Genomic DNA, 11,107 nt, shown 5'->3' with positions numbered 1-11,107 from the left:
TCTCTTTTTTTTTTCACTCACACAAACATGCACACAGACAAACATGGTCTCCCAGGCGTGGAAGCGAATCCACGCCAACCGGCATCGAAGGCAAGTGACGGTTCCACTCCGCCACCTGCTGCTCAAAAGTTTGTGAACCTCTTGAGCAATTTTGACTTTCCTGATTTTGTTGTGCAATCTGAACCATTACATTTTATATGAAATAACAGGTGTAGTTTTAGCATTTCAATGCATTCTTCTTGTTTTTTAAATCAATTGTGTAGTCAAAACTAAATTAAAAAGAGTTTTTAATCAGTGTAGTGACAGCACATCTGTCTGGGGAAAGCTATAAAGTCATCTAAAAAAATACAAAAATAAAGAGCTAAGAGCTTCATCATTCCTCTGTGAAGCAGATCATCTGCAACTAGAGAACACTGAAAATTACTGCAATCCAGCCTAAAAGTGGACAACCTTCTAAAAATATCAGCAAGAACCACAAGAACGATGCATCATGCAACATGGCAATAATCCAAAGCATTCCAGCAATGCAACCAAGGAATGTCTAAAGAACAACAAGATTCATGTTTTGGATGTGCCCAGTCAAAATCCTGACTTAAATTATTTCAAAATACTGTGGCGGGACCGGAAGCAGGCAGTTTATGCTAGACACTTTTGTTCAAGAATGAATGACAATATTATCATTCTTTTTATTCAAGTCCATTATTTTCAATGTCAACATTGTAAATTTGGGTATGACTAAACATTTAATAAGGTTATTTTAATATGTAATACAAAGAGTCTGACCATGCCTGCAGGGTTCACAAACTTTTGAGCAGCACTGTATATAAGTATTGCCCCACCAGGTTCACCCTGGTGGACGAGTGGGCCGCCTTCTTCTGCCTTCCCTTTTTGGAGTCCTTAGAAGGGGGTGCTGGAGAACAGTGCTGTAGACTCCATTGTTTTACTGGGGGGACTTCAGTGCTCACGTGCGGGCATGGTGAGACCTGGAAAGGCGTGATTGGGAGAAACTATAGGGCAAGCCGCACGCCCCCTCCCCACACCCTTAATCCACGACGAGAACCCGAGCGGTGTTCAGTTAATGGAACGGTAGGGTTAGATGTGTCAACTGATGACCACCTGTTGGCCCTGATGGTGGGATGAAATACTGGTCCGGCCTGGCGGGTTATTGTGAACGTAGAACGCAGAGCAGATTCCAATTGGCATAGGACCAGTGTTAGCTGTTATTAGGGCACTGACCGGGAATCGAACCCTGGCTCCATATAAGGTAGCAGTATGTACCACATAGGCCTATCAGTGCCTCATTTGACAAAAGTGGAATATAAAGCAGGTGCATACATAAGAAACGTAACTGAAAATCCTATCAATATCACCTATACGTGTTCTTTGTTACTTCCCACCACGAGAGCACAACTTAACGCTTCTTCCAGCAAAACAGAAACAGGTGTGTCCCCCCACCACCACCCCGAGCCACCACCCCCTCCTCTTCCTGCACGCTCCACCTGTCTTCTCTTCTCCGACGTGGGCTGGCGACCCAGAGAGCAGCCGTCATTCAGCAGAAATGCTATGCTGATCCGGAGCGGTCCCCTCAGTCACCGGATCAGGAGCAGCTGCTCGGGCCACTCGGTGCTATTTTCACCCCTGAGGATAAAGTGATGTGCACGCCGCGTTCACACGTCAGGCTGCCACGATGAAGTCCGCCAACAGCGAGCGCACCGACGGCTTCGCGTCCGACCCAGAGGACCAGGACAGCGAGAGCGACGGATCGGACGGGAAGTCTACCGGTGGTTGTAGTCCGCGTCGCGAAAAGGAGCCGGAACCGACCAGGCGGAGGAGACGGCGGAGACGCGGCAGAGAGGCGCGTCAACCTGGCGTGAGTAAACAGAGGCAGGCGGCCAACGCGAGGGAGCGTGACAGGACGCACAGCGTCAACACGGCCTTCAGCACCCTGCGCACGCTCATCCCGACGGAGCCTGCCGACAGGAAGCTCTCCAAGGTGGAGACGCTGCGTCTGGCGTGCAGCTACATCTCACACCTCGCCAACGTGTTGATGCTGGGGGAGGAAAGCCGCGACGGGCAGCTGTGCCTTCGTCACCAGGCCGGCGTGCACGGACCCGCGCAGCGGAGCTCGCCGCCGCTGCGGGCGATCTGCACCTTTTGTCTGAGCAACCAGAGAAAGCAGGTCAGTGATGTGGTTGGGTGTACTGTGGGCCAACAAGGATCATGCCCCAAGAGGGGCAAGCTAGGACTGTTCTTTAATACAAAAAACAACAACACTATTCTAAAATGTATTCCTAAATAAAGATAAAAAGTTCATTGTGAAATATACCTAAGTACAAAAGTGATTATGAATCTCAACTGTCAAAAACCGTTTAAATAACTTGTCAGAGTAAAAAATTTTGCAACTCAACTCTATTTATACAGTAGACCCCCGTTATTCACGGGGCATATATAGGGACAATGACCAGTCAGGGAAAAGTTAAAATCCGCGAACAGTTGAAAACCTATTATAAGATATTATAAATATATCCCAAAACATTGTTTTTTTCCCTCGCTTTTAGCTTAAATATATCGCAGCTTCAATGAGCGTTTTACATAAAAAAATAAATAAAAAAAAAAACGGGGGTTTGCTCGTCCCCCAAATATGAAAAAAAAAGTTTTACAAAATATCCACAAATATGGGTATCCACGGGTGCCAATTAACCAAGAATATGCAGGGAGACTATAAGCACTAAACAAAAACTAAAAAATGAAAATATAATTTTCTAATTAAACAAGAGCTCCCTTTACATTAGCATTTATCATACAGGAAGTGCAGTTTTATTCCTCTTGGTGCATTTGGTGAAGGTGATAGTGGACGACCATTATGAAGGCGCTGGAATCCGATAAAATGGCACAAAATGGTAGCTTTAAGGATGGCACTAAACACATGCAGTAGGCCTAATTATGCAACAGTTGTCAACAAATTATTTCAAATAAGGTCACAGATGGGAAATATTTAGCCTCTTGTGTTATGGGTTGTCATGTTCTTTCTCGCTTATATTTTATTCATAAAACCTTGCCTTCCTTCTCTTATTTTTTTTTTAAGTTATGCCAGGTTGAAAAAAAAAAGTATCAAGCCTATAAAAGTAAAAAAGTAGATGTTTTCAAATATATGGAATGCAAAAAAGTTGTCAGAAATACTCAAGTATAGATACCTGCAAAAAACAGTGTCCGGACTTTTCTCATGCCCACGTTTGTTTGTTTTTAACATAATCACATGAATCTCATCGCTGGTCTCTCCCCATGACCAAGATATTGCAGCCTGCCGAACACAAACATCTGAAAATAAAGTTCCATTGATGTTCCAAATCATACATTGGACTCGAGTGCTCAAATAATGTAGACATTAACTGATTCTTTCAACATGTGACTTCAGTTCTGTTGCTTTGCACTTTTTTATAAATGACCTTTTTTTTGTCTCTGCAGCTCAGAGAGGGCGGGAAGCGTTCGACTAAAGTGTAAAGCCTCAGATCCACATGGAGCAGTCACGCAAGTTTACATTTGTACATATTTAAATATATTTATTCTTAGCTTAAAAATTAGAGAAAAAAAATCAATACTGGAAAGCACTTTCTGATCCCATCGTTTGCGCCTGTCAACCAACCTGTGTTTTGGTTGAGCTGCAACCTGAGCCCATGTGTAAGGTTACACTATTTTGGTCCCACCAACCCCCTCAGTAGGTACTGCTGCAGAAGTCTAACTTAATCAAATGTTTATTTTTGCACAATTCACATCACTTTTGTGTGCCGATGGACAAGGAAGGCTCTTTCATACAAAGAGCATGAAAATTGTGCATATTTAGAACACAAATGTATAACCCGCCTAAGAAATGTTGCACTACCTCAAACATGTTTACCTCAACATCAAATGTGTAACATTACTGTATTGTGTGGCTTGATACCTTTGCACATCAAATCATTTTCTGCAAAATAAATATTTTTGTATCATAAACAAGTGTCATCATTCAGCTAGTGTCTTGCACAGAAAATGAGCAAAAACGTGTTGCATGCTCTATTGCAGGAAAACCTGGATTTCCTTACATCAGTGGTGTGGTGTGCATCTGTGCTGGAATGCTTCTTTGGTCAACTAAAAACAAATGCCATCATTTCATAAGCTTTATTTCATAAAAAAAAGTCAATTGGTTTACATCAGATTAAAGAAAGTAGAAACCAATAATCTGATTGCTGGCGAGGCAATATATGGGGCGTGTCTTTCAATGGACTAACCAGTGTGACCACAACACACGGGACATAATACAAAAGGCAGGCGGAGTTTGAGTGAGAAGAGCCAAAATCATTTGGGCCAAGTTTAAGCTTTAGGGGCAGAAAATAAATGAAAACAAAAGACAAAAACATAAAAAAACTTTGGCAAAAATTTGTCAGTTGGCCTCACAGTCTTGTGGTAAATTGTTGTGAATTCAGAGTGACAACCGAAGCCACAAGATCACACGGAATGTTTGCTGTCCAAATTAGAGGGCACTACAAGAGTGATAACTGAAGAGGACAACACACCAGTTACAAAGGAGGACTGAGCCCTTTTAAAAAAAAGAAAAGAAAAATGTTCTAAAATAACATGTGCAGGTTGTGAGGGTGGGAACTATAGGAGGTAGAAAAGTCAGAAGGGCATTGAGATTTTACCTATCCCTTTTCTACTCGTTAAAAAAAAAAAAGTGGGGGTTAGCGGGGGGTTTCGTCTCATGGTGTCTGAGGTTTTCAGTCCGCTTCCTCTTCATCCGATTCAGATTCTGCAGGGGGAGAAAAAAAAAACGTTTTGAATGACTTGACCGCAACCTTAACCAATGTCCAAAGGGGCCCGCACAACTCATATGGATTTTTTTTTTAATGTTGATACTAAAAAATTTGGCAGAAAAAAAAGAAAAAGTAACATACTTATTTTGGTTCTTTATAAATCCCGGATTTATGAAGTTTGAGTGAACGCCAGAGGTGTAAACTGAATATTTGGGAATTATGTTTCCGCCTGCTTCAGGAGCTGAGATATCAATTATTTAGTAGGCATTGAATAGATTGTTGTTGAATTTCCAAGAAAACTTCAGGTTTTCAGGGGTGACTCATAAGTCACCCATAGGTTTTAGTCAAGTATGTTTTGGCAGGCACTTTAGGACTTAATGGGTTAAAATTATATGAAATAAATGTAAATTACCCTTTTTCTATTTGTACACAACATTTTGTATAGAACACACAATTAAATGTATTACAACAAATAAAATGAAACAAAATCTAGTGGCCAGAAAATTCCCAATAAAATTATGTGATTGTAAAACTTATTTTCAAGGATTACCGTGAAATGCAAAGAAATAGATTCAATTGAACACAAAAGTGCTTTAAGTAACATTTAGGAGTATGCAATTTCACCAGTTGTAGTCTAAAAGCAACATTTTATTCAATTGTGGTGTATTTTTTTTAATTTATTTAAACTTTTAACAAATATAAAGGTTTGCGTATAACAATCAATACAAATAAGACAATCATTTAAGATAAATAGGGTAAAGGTAATCAAAGGAGGGGGAAAAAAGAAATACAACAATGTTACGACATGTTGCAATGGATTCAATTATTGAAGTCTTAAGGATGGTAATTCTTGTCATGTGTGTTTGCAGTAGTTTGTTGAATGTGTCTTATTCAACTGCCACATTTATGTTTGAATTATGTTGCAGTATTTATTTGGCTTTTAACAAAAAATGACTAGGTTGCATGTAAAGTAAGTGACATCCGGCCGGGTCATTTCCCCCACATGAATTGCAATTTGCAACGCTCACCAATGCATTGCTTGTGAAAGTAAAGCTGCAATTCAATAACTAGACTGAAGTGATACATGTACACACAGCGACAAAGTTTTGATAGAGTATACAGACGCTTAAGGAATCAAAGTTATTATAAGATTACCAGCATAATAAATAATTAGATTAGTGTCCAACAAATTGCTCGGGTCCAGAAAGTGAAAACGATATGCAAATATTTCCCATTTGGACTTGTCCGCATTCATTTTGTGTGTCACTTCATTTTCTCACCTTCTTCTGCATTCTTCAACCATTCCACAAACTTTTTCATTTGCTCGAGGAAAACACTCTTCCCCTTGGCGAGGTGGGCCTCAGAGTACCACTTCAGGATGGCCTCTTCACTCAATACATCCGCTGAGGAGAAGGTGCAAAAAAATCAATGGGGGGCAATTAGAGGACATTAAGGCCTCTACACACAGAGCGCTGACACAGAACTAGAGTAAGCCCCCCCCCCCACCCAAATTACAAATTATCAACCAATCTTATGCGTTGTAAAAAGCTTGAAAGCACGGTTATTAACTCAATTGGGACTTCAACTGTCTGAGAAATGTAACGCCACCTCTAGATGCTGCGGTAAAATGTCTGGGTGTTTTTGTTTGTTTTAAGCCAATGGGTGACAGTTGGTTAGTTAGATACATTTGAGTAGGCCTGTCTTGTGAAAAATCGATAGCTGTAATGCCTTGTTGCAGAAGGAAGCTCATCAGCAACGGAGGTTTGCATACATTCATTTCCGCCTCCGAGACTGCACAGTCAGCTCATGGTTTTTGTATTGCATCACGAGTAGAGTAAGCCCCATACCTGTCAGCAGAGACGTACTATTCTAATCAATTACAGCATACCAATTGAATTAGCTGATTTTCAGCAAAATAAAATCACGTTTGAAACAGACTTTTTTTTGGGCTGTTGCTACAAAACAGACACATTTATATAAGGTATCATTAACTAAAGTAATGTGTCATTTTGATTTCTTATATAGCAGTTTAGAAAGGAGATGCAATGATTCTGCTAGACTAACAATATGAAATTATAAATATTCTACAATTAAGTACTACTTTGTAAAAAAAAAAAAAAACGAAAAAAAAAACAGATTGTAAATTAGGGATAGAGGCGCCGATATTGGGCATTTTGACGAATAAAAACAAAAATGTAAAAGCTTACGATTTCAGGTATTTTTTATCTTTTGGAAAAATAAATATTTACTGTAGAAAACTATGGTATTTAATTGTTTAAGTCGCCAATTGACTTTTTAAGACGTACTGATAATCTTGGGAGCTCCATGAACATTTTGTTAGAAATTTAAAAGGATGTCTATTGTCTGATAAAAAACTAAAAAGTCATTTTGAAAAGTTGTTCAGTAAACATGCTTTAGGATATTACAACGAAGAATAGAAAAAATGAATATCGGCTCTCTGCCTCCTTGACTAATCGACCATGAAAAAAACATATCAGTCTATCGCTACTGTAAATACAGTATTGTGATGGCTTGGCGGTCGGATTTCGCTCGGTACCTTGAAATGTCATTTATCAAACTAAGATGCAGCATGGAACTTTCAGCTGCGAAATCTTTTATTTTCCAATCACAGCAAATCTAGTTGCAGGTGGTCGTCGTTCCATGAAAGCTAGTTTCAGAGCCACACGCACTTCATAACAGTTCGTTCGTGGTGTGTGCATGTTGCAGACCTTTATAGAGGAGCACCACGATCTTCTGAAAGGCCTTCATGAAGTGGATGTTATCGTAGCAGTACTCTTGGATCTTCAGCAGCAGGCTGAGCTCAGAAAGACCCTGGGAGGTAAAGGACTTCAGCAGAGGGCTGTATTGCTGTCGAGAAGAGTGTCACATCACATCACCTGTGTTGAACAAGCGCAAAAATCATAAAAGGACACGGGGAGTGGCAAACCTTCAAGTGTTTGATGGCTTGTTCGGTCACCAGCTCTTCCTTTTTATTCCACTCCACAGAGCTCATCACACAAGTCCAGATGATGCTGATCATTGCCTGCTCTGAGAGGTTGGCCTTCTTCATCTCCTCCCTGGTGAAAGCAATGATCTGTGGTGGCAGGAGACCATCGTTAAACCCTGATCCGGCGCAACAACCAGCAAGTCGTCTCTCCCGGGTCGGTTGCTTTGCCTCTTTGAGTGGGTCTCCGCGAGACATCTGCTCCTGGAGCTCCTTCTGCAGCTCTTTGCGGGCACCGATGGATTGCTGGTTGCGGGCGAAGTCGGACAGCTCCTTCAGCCCGGCGTCAGTGAAGTACTTAGAAAAATGCTCACAGCTCCGCTTGTTGGCAGGAAAAAGTTCCTTTGGGAAAGAGGCACCAGCGTCAGCAAAGGCAGGAAGAAAAGAACATTCCCTCACAAAATATTTTTACCATCAGTCTGTTGTCCATGCCCACTTTGCGGAGACTGCCAGCTACAGAGTTGATGTCTTTCTCATTGATCCAAGATTTGAACAACTTGACGGCAAAGGCTGCAGACACTCCTGAACAGAAGAGTGCGGGCGGTTACAAGGACACTTCCACGCACGAGTGCTCAGCATGGCACACCGGCCCCTTACCCTCTTTGACAAGGTTTTCGTTAAAGAGGCTGTTGAGGATGGAGGCTGATATGTTGCCATTGGCCAGAAGAATGCCAGTCAGCATGGCCAGCTTGTTGCGCTCAGACTCAGTGAACCCTTTCAGAAACAGCAGCAACTATGCAGAATCACACAATAAAATGATGGTTACATGAAAATAGACAATTTGCCAATTTGTAGGCGGTTGTCTTGTCAAAATTTTGCACCGGAAGGTGCGAAACAATCACGCTCATTTGTCCAACCCATACCATGCACCCTCCTCTACAACATGCATCCACTACCAACTCAGCTTTTATAAAATGTGCTCACCTTCTTGATTTCCTCCTCAAAACCCTTCTCCAGGTACTTGTAACGCCTGATTAGCTTGTTAAAAACCTGCAGGGGAACGTTTTGGAGAACATTTTTAGTAAGCGCTCATCAACGGAGACGGGTAAATTTGCAAAAAATTATAAAGTTGGAAAATTGCCACAGCAAATAACGATAACAAACCAGGAATTCTCAAAATGGAAGGTTAGTGTTACATGGTGAACTTAAACCCTGCCAGTTATGCACTGTTGCTTTATTGATTATTTGATTTGTGTTGCAAGCAAAAATCTGAGTTACAAGCTCCAGATGATGCTCAAGTGAAAAAAATAGAGCAGTTAAGGTTCTGTAATGCCCCCCTCATGTCGGCAAGAACAGCTATCCATTTTGTTTGTATTTTAAGTTTTGAATATCTTGAAAAGCACTCTCAATTTCCACGGAAAGTATCCAATATGGAATAAATGTGTAAATTCTCAGTCATTCAGGTAAACGGCATTCGACAAAAAGAGTGGCCGTTAAATGCGGTTCTCCACAAGGCAGGTGAATGACCTGCTGTTATGCAGCATAGACATTCACCAGCCACACCTGCCAACAAAAGCAACCCTATTGTGATCACCCCCTAGGGCAGGAAAAGACAAATTCGGTCCTAGAGAGCCCGCAGTCCTGCATGTTTTGAGGTCTCCCTCCTCGCACACAGCTGAGAGGCTCCTGCACAACGGAATGATGAGCTGATGATTTCAAACACCTGGGTTTGGAGACAGGAGACACCGAAAACATGCCGGCTCACTCGGACCAAACTTGCCTATCCCTACCCTAGGGGACACACCCACCAGAGACTAATATGGAGATTCGACACTAAACATTTAATTGATTAAAAGATGAAGCATCGTCAACAAATAAATCACACCATAACTTCTTCATTATAATAAAATAATCTTAAATGCAACATGTTTAAAGGAGCTAAATAAAAACGCCCACTCCTACTTGCAGGTTCATATTCAAACTTCCTGCCTACCTGAGCATATGCTTGCATTGTCTCCAGGTCTTCTTGTGCCGTAAAGAGACAAAACTCAGTGCGGGTCATGTCGTCAGACAGAGTCCCACCTGGCGCTGCATGACAACACAAATAGGATTAAGAAACACATCTCAGTTTAAAAAAAAAGGATTGTTCAGAGCAAAATATACCCAGCATTCCACCAGCCACCAGGATGTCAAAGAGTGTCTCAGCATAGCGGCGGTAGTCAAGCTTGGCGCCAGAGGCATCAAGGAACTTCGCAACCGCCTCCAAGTCAGTGCCAGTTTGGTTCAAGCCTTGTACGATACTTTCTTGAAACTGAGTAGGGTCAAACCTCTCCTTTTCATCTGCGGAGGGAGAGTGCGCACTTGTTAGAGAGCAGAACGACCCAAGCGAAACTCATGCAGAAGTTTCACCAACCTCTTTTCCTAGTTTTGAAACGCTGGCCGGTTAGCGTTGGCTTTTGCTGCTTCTGATTATTCATAAAAGACACCTTGAAAAAATATGACACCAGGTTTAAGAGGGTTGCAAACGTTCAGTCAAACAATTTTGTTTACGGGTGCAATTACGGTACTTGTATTGTGTAAAACCATAGTTCAATATTAACAGCTAAGGCATTACACGTAGCTATAACGAAACTGTGTCGGGCGAAAGAAGCTAAATGCTTTTTACACGATTGAAATTAAATTTACCTGTATAATGGCTTTAGCTGTTAGCCTTAGCTCCCTGAGGGCCTCACCATGCGCTGAGCTAGCACAGGTTAGCTGGGCCCTCGAACGAGCTCGTTAATCTACACTACTAAATAGACGGCCGACGGAATTCATGTGGCGAGATTTATTTGCAAGTGCCTTTTCACGTGAAAAATGTAGGCGTGGTGTCATCCAACGATCTTTACAACGTACCAGGCAAGTAGAGAAAATCCGTAAATTGGGCTAATTTAGCGTAACGACCCATCGAACGTCGCCCATGACGGCAACACAAAACGTGTAACTACGATTATATTTTATTTTTTACGCCATCGAATCACATGCCTTGTCGCCTTTAATGAAGTGATGACGTGTGACATCAAACAAAGTCAACGCATACGCGTGTACTCACCGAAATGAATGCAGATAAAAAACGGTTATGAACCAGAGAACTCGAACGGAGTGTCGCGAATGTGAGAGCCCCAAACAAAAAGACCTTCCCGTCAGGACTTCCGCAGGCTCCACCCTCTGCGCATGCGCTTTTAACGGTCACTTCCGCTTCGGACAAAATGTTTTATTATTGTTTATTTTGAATACTGTGCAAAACTAAATATCACATTACGTTTGATGGTTGAGAGGAAAATGATCAGTTTTTTAATTAAAAGATTAAAACAAAAACAAAACAAAGAAACTACTG

At 41.6% G+C, this 11,107-nt stretch overlaps 1 protein-coding gene and 1 pseudogene across 3 annotated transcripts; one reads left to right on the top strand and one right to left on the bottom strand.

The window, feature by feature from the left end:
• The first annotated feature begins 1,534 nt into the window (after positions 1-1,534).
• On the top strand, positions 1,535-3,983 carry LOC144054918 (basic helix-loop-helix transcription factor scleraxis pseudogene; annotated as a pseudogene).
• A 158-nt stretch (positions 3,984-4,141) lies between these two features.
• On the bottom strand, positions 4,142-10,935 carry bzw1a (basic leucine zipper and W2 domains 1a). Of its 3 annotated transcripts, XM_077570313.1 has the most exons (12): positions 10,823-10,935; positions 10,145-10,217; positions 9,895-10,071; positions 9,725-9,819; positions 8,716-8,781; positions 8,389-8,524; positions 8,204-8,313; positions 7,963-8,133; positions 7,735-7,881; positions 7,517-7,655; positions 6,068-6,190; positions 4,142-4,783 (listed from the first exon to the last, which is right to left on the bottom strand). In XM_077570313.1, the coding sequence occupies exons 2-12, from the start codon at positions 10,206-10,208 to the stop codon at positions 4,752-4,754; spliced, it is 1,260 nt and encodes a 419-aa protein (XP_077426439.1). In that variant the 5' UTR covers positions 10,209-10,217; positions 10,823-10,935; the 3' UTR covers positions 4,142-4,751. The 3 variants fall into 3 exon arrangements, with proteins under 3 accessions (XP_077426439.1, XP_077426445.1, XP_077426429.1); XM_077570319.1 differs by having other exon boundaries at positions 7,735-8,133; positions 10,823-10,897; XM_077570303.1 differs by lacking the exon at positions 10,823-10,935 and adding an exon at positions 10,627-10,719 and having other exon boundaries at positions 7,735-8,133.
• Positions 10,936-11,107: the final 172 nt, after the last annotated feature.

This window comes from Vanacampus margaritifer, chromosome 1, assembly GCF_051991255.1.
Source record: "Vanacampus margaritifer isolate UIUO_Vmar chromosome 1, RoL_Vmar_1.0, whole genome shotgun sequence".
Taxonomy (NCBI): Eukaryota; Metazoa; Chordata; class Actinopteri; order Syngnathiformes; family Syngnathidae; genus Vanacampus; species Vanacampus margaritifer.
This window is presented reverse-complemented; position numbering and strand designations above follow the sequence as displayed.

Coding starts and splice junctions, on each gene's coding strand:
- bzw1a (XM_077570319.1), bottom strand. CDS start 10,208: ATGAATAATCAGAAGCAGCAAAAGCCAACGCTAACCGGCCAGCGTTTC. Junction 6,191..7,516: donor CGTGGTGCTCCTCTATAAAG/GTCTGCAACATG, acceptor CCTTCTCCTCAG/CGGATGTATTGAGTGAAGAG. Junction 4,784..6,067: donor GTTGAAGAATGCAGAAGAAG/GTGAGAAAATGA, acceptor CTCCCCCTGCAG/AATCTGAATCGGATGAAGAG.